The 5,000-nt window shown below is 43.9% G+C and overlaps 1 protein-coding gene across 1 annotated transcript in view; it reads left to right on the top strand.

Annotated features, from left to right (window-relative positions):
- The window catches only part of pde2a (phosphodiesterase 2A), a 229,510-nt gene extending 226,347 nt beyond the window's left edge, over positions 1-3,163 (top strand). Inside the window, exons 28-32 of the mRNA XM_080772141.1 lie at positions 462-561; positions 996-1,108; positions 1,786-1,824; positions 2,028-2,134; positions 2,826-3,163. Of these exons, the coding sequence (XP_080628267.1) occupies positions 462-561; positions 996-1,108; positions 1,786-1,824; positions 2,028-2,134; positions 2,826-3,063 (597 nt within the window). The 3' untranslated portion in view covers positions 3,064-3,163. The remainder of the gene's footprint in view (positions 1-461; positions 562-995; positions 1,109-1,785; positions 1,825-2,027; positions 2,135-2,825) is intronic.
- Positions 3,164-5,000: the final 1,837 nt, after the last annotated feature.

The raw sequence follows: 5,000 nt of genomic DNA, 5'->3' as shown, positions 1-5,000 counted from the left end.
ACACAATTACACATCCCTCTCTCTTTATCAGCTGTCTGTGGCCCTTCACACAATTACACATCCCTCTTTATCAGCTGTCTGTGGCCCTTCACACAATTACACATCCATCTCTCTTTATCAGCTGTCTGTGGCCCTTCACACAATTACACATCCCTCTCTTTATCAGCTGTCTGTGGCCCTTCACACAATTACACATCCCTCTCGTCATCAGCTGTCTGTGGCCCTTCACACAATTACACATCCCTCTCTCTTCATCAGCTGTCTGTGGCCCTTCACATACTGTACATCCACATCCATCTCTCTTTATCAGCTGTCTGTGGCCCTTCACACAGCTATACTGTATACATCCATCTCTCTTTGTGTTGTGGACTGTTTGTGTTATTTCATGAATGAATGCCCCGCTAGTACTTACAGAGTTTTACAGTTGTCGGGGTGTCATGTGTTTTTGATGTTCATTTTAGGACTACAGTCGCATGCTGGACCTGATGAGGGACATCATTCTGGCTACGGACCTGGCTCATCACCTACGCATCTTCAAGGACCTTCAGAAGATGGCAGATGGTAGGTGACAGTGAGACACACAGGCTGTGTCTAGAATAGATAGATTATTCTATAGTTACTGTATCGTTCTCAGCTTAGATAGCTAGGATTTATTTGACTAGAGTTTGTGACTAGAATTTTCCAAAGTATGTATGAAAAAAATCGAATCTAATGAACTATAATTACTAAAATAATAGTCCACGCAGTTAAGCATCCCTGTCTCATACTGATTACTGACACAACATGCCAGGTGTCTGGGCATTAGTTGCTCTCTGCCGCCATCTAATGGTGACGGCAATAAAGTGGTCCAGTGACATTTAGGACTTCTGACCATGTCTGTAAAATGGATTTAATTGTGTGTGTGTGTGTGTGTGTGTGTGTGTGTGTGTGTGTGTGTGTGTGTGTGTGTGTGTGTGTGTGTGTGTGTGTGTGTGTGTGTGTGTGTTTTTTTTCAGATGGTTACGACAAAAATAATCAGAACCACCGGACGATGCTGCTGTGTCTGCTGATGACATCATGTGACCTGTCGGACCAGACCAAAGGATGGAAGACCACCCGCAAGATCGCTGTCAGTTAACCTCATTTAGACCTGAGCTCCATTTTACTAAATGTGTTCTAAACCCTGACAGTTTTCTGAAAAACCTATTGTTTCTATGTTAGTGGTTTTCAAACATTTTCATGTCAAGGACCCCCAAAAATATATGAAATTGGCCGCCGACCCCCATCTGAAAACATGTTGTTCCAGGGAGCCCCCCAGAAGCAAAGATTTGAGTTAAAAACATTAGCTCTGAAAGAATATATTCCAACTTTGCACCACATTTTCACGATTAAAAAAAAGCAGCAAAATAGCAGACCTACAAGCTCGTAGCGTGGCACTCGGCAGCTTGTAGATCTGCTATTTTTCAATAGCTAAAGTATAACATCTGTTTCTCAACGGAGAGTTGAGAAAACAGGCTTGAAAGGTTCACTTCTGTGGACTCTAACATTACACCTAGCTACATGTTTAAGCATTTATTTCATATTTACATGTCAATTTCAGCTCTGACACTTATTTCAGACATGCTCTAGTATGTGAAGAGTCTGTCTGTGCTATTAACTCATGAAAAAAAAAAAATTCTCCTCTGGTGAAAAGCTGGAATTTGCGCGATGGCAGGCTCTCAGTCAAATATGGTCACAGTATGAAGTACTTTAATATTATTATTTTCGTGGAACGTTATTAGTACTGATGGTCCTGTGTTTCTACAGGAGCTGATTTATAAGGAGTTCTTCTCTCAAGGGGATCTGGTATGTACATTGCAATATTCACGCACAGTGAGTAAAATAATATACATATTGTCTCTGAGCCGCAAGGTGACAGTCAACCCTTACTTTGTTTCTTGTACTCTTTTTGCTTGCTTGTGTGTGTGTGTGTGTGTGTGTGTGTGTGTGTGTGTGTGTGTGTGTGTGTGTGTGTGTGTGTGTCTGTGTGCGTGCGCATGTGCGTGCAGGAGAAGGCCATGGGGAACAGGCCCAGTGAGATGATGGACAGGGAGAAGGCCTACATCCCAGAGCTGCAGATCAGTTTCATGGAACACATCGCCATGCCCATTTACAAGTACGTATAAAACAATCTAAAACATTTACAAGTACGTACGCTTCAGTCTAAAACATTTACAAGTACGTACGCTTCAGTCTAAAACATTTACAAGTACATAATGCTTCAGTCTAAAACATTTACAAGTACATATGCTTCAGTCTAAAACATTTACAAGTTCATACGCTTCAGTCTAAATCATTTATAGTACGTACGCTTCAGTCTAAAACATTTACAAGTACGTAAGCTTCAGTCTAAAGCATTTACAAATGCGTATTATTCAGTCTAAAACATTTACAAGTATGTACGCTTCAGTCTAAAACATTTACGTACGCTTTAAAAAAATGTCAATGACTTAGCCTCGGTCAGAAACGGTAACAAATGGACCATTGTAAAGTGCTTTGAGTAAGCACGTTCTAGTGCATTGAAAAGCTCTATAAAATTGCAATCCAATATTATTATTATTAAAAATGATGAGTGTCTATAGCCAGTCTGTGCGCAACGTGAGCGAAGGGACTTTTGTTTTTACCAACGCTGACCTGCGCGTCCAAAGTAAAGTGATTGAAGCGACTAGACTATTTCTTTGTTGCTGGATAAGATTTTGTCCACGATTCCACGCTGTATCGATGTCGGTACAACTTGTCAGTTACTACAGTACATCTTTCAGCATTATGCGCGTCTTGTCCTCTGTGTGTGCTCGTCCCCGACGCAGGCTGCTGTCGGAGCTGTTCCCGGGCGCCACGGAGCTGTACGAGCGCGTGGCGTCGAACCGCGAGCAGTGGACCAAGGTGTCTCACAAGTTCACCATCCGCGGGCTGCCGAGCAACAACAGCCTGGACTTCCTGGACCAGGAGTACGAGCTGCTGCAGTCGCAGGGCGCCTTCGGGAGCGACGACCACTGCATCAACAACGGCTGCATCGACAACGGCGACGCGGGGACAGGCCAGTGAGCGAAGTCATGCGTCGACGACGAGCGCCAATTACGGAAGCTTCTCTCGCGGAGGCCCCGACGAGAGAACGGGTTTCCTCGGCTGAGGAGGGTGCCTTTTGTTTAGTGACCTTTTTTAGAGGGGAGGGAGGTGTCTCCCGGAGGGAGGGACGAAGCGAGGGAGGGAGGGACGGACGGACGGACACGGCGGCGATTCGGGCGGTTTGAGTCGGACGGACGGACGCGCGTGGCCGACGCGAGGGGGCTCTGATGGCGGCGAGACCCCATTCGGCCGTGAAAAAACTCCCCAGGTTGAGATGCCGCCACGGCGGCTGCTGCCTGTTTCGCGATTTTGTCTCCAGGTTGTTTGAGGGGGGGAAAAACAGCAGAAAGCTAAGCGGCTTCGTCCGTTTGTCTCCGGGTTGTTTGAGGGGGGAAAAACAGCAGAAAGCTAAGCGGCTTCGTCCGTTTGCGGCGGCTATACACTGGATAGATGACTTCTTTTTTTTGTCATGAATATTCTTACGTACAGTGCTGATTTGGGACTGTAAAAAATGTACCACTTCAACCCCTCTTATAGAGTCGTAGAGAGCTGGACTTCGAGTCACAACTGTACTGTTGTTTGACCACTTTTTTTTTCTTTTCTCCGTCGACCAAGTCTCTTTCGCCAAAATAGTCGATCTACAAGATCACACAAGCTTGTCTACAAGCTCACAATGTGACGCATTGTGAGCTTGTAGATCTGCTTTATTTTTGTGGTGGGGGGGCTAATGTTCCCACGCAGAATATGAACGCTGGGTTCAAGTGGTTAAATACACACACACACACACACACACACACACACACACACACACACACACACACATGCTGTACAAGGACTAAAGTTATTCATTTTTAATGGAAGACACTTCTTCGATGTGTAACAGTGGCATAAATTGTTGACTACACTCTGAAAAATGTTTCATAACGGCTTGTGTTGCTTTCCAGGGCAGTGGTGGAAAAAGTACTTCGATATTTTGCTTAAGTAAAAGTATCAATACTGCAGTGTAGAAATACTCTGTTACAATTAAAAGTCCGGAATTCACGAGTTTTCAAACGTATACTTTTTTTGTTTGTTTAAATAGCAGATCTACAGGCTCACAATGTTTCGCATCGCTATACGCATTGTGACCTTGTAGAGATCGGCTATTTTCAAATGGCCAAAATGCATCTATGGGGCTGAAGTGGTTAACCCATTCTGAACGGGAACCCATTTTGGTGTTAGCATCATGTTATGCTTTAGCTATTGAAAAATAGCAGATCTACAAGCTCATAGCGCGCCACCGAGTGGCGCGCTACGAGCTTGTAGGTCTGCTATTTTTTGAAAAATCGAAGAAACGACTGACATTTTAGAATCTGATCTCGGGTCAGAATGGGTTCATCAGACCAGTGTGTGTCCAGTGGAAACCTCGTATGAATCTGATCTCAGGTCAGAATGGGTTAATGTATGTTTTGTAATAATAATAATCCAAATCTACAAGTAACGAGTCACTAAAGCTGTCAAATAACTGTAGTGGAGTAAAAGTACAATATTTGGATCTGAGATGTAGTGGAGTAGAAGTACTCTGAGATGTAGTGGAGTAGTCCATGTAGAAGTACTGGCAATTGGACATAAGTAAATGTACTCAGTTACTTTCCACCACTGTTCCAGGGCCATCTTTAGTATACAGTATGCTTTACACCCCTCCCTCCCCCTCTCTCTCTCTCTCTCTCTCTATCTCTATCTCTATCTCTATCTCTCTCTCTCTATCTCTATCTCTATCTCTATCTCTCTATCTCTATCTCTATCTCTATCTCTATCTCTATCTCTATCTCTATCTCTATCTCTATCTCTATCTCTATCTCTATCTCTATCTCTATCTCTATCTCTATCTCTCTCTCTCTCTCTCTCTCTCTCTCTCTATCTCTCTATCTCTATCT

Source organism: Protomyctophum bolini (assembly GCF_963924005.1).
Source record: "Protomyctophum bolini genome assembly, chromosome: 9".
Classification (NCBI taxonomy): domain Eukaryota; kingdom Metazoa; phylum Chordata; class Actinopteri; order Myctophiformes; family Myctophidae; genus Protomyctophum; species Protomyctophum bolini.
This window is presented reverse-complemented; position numbering and strand designations above follow the sequence as displayed.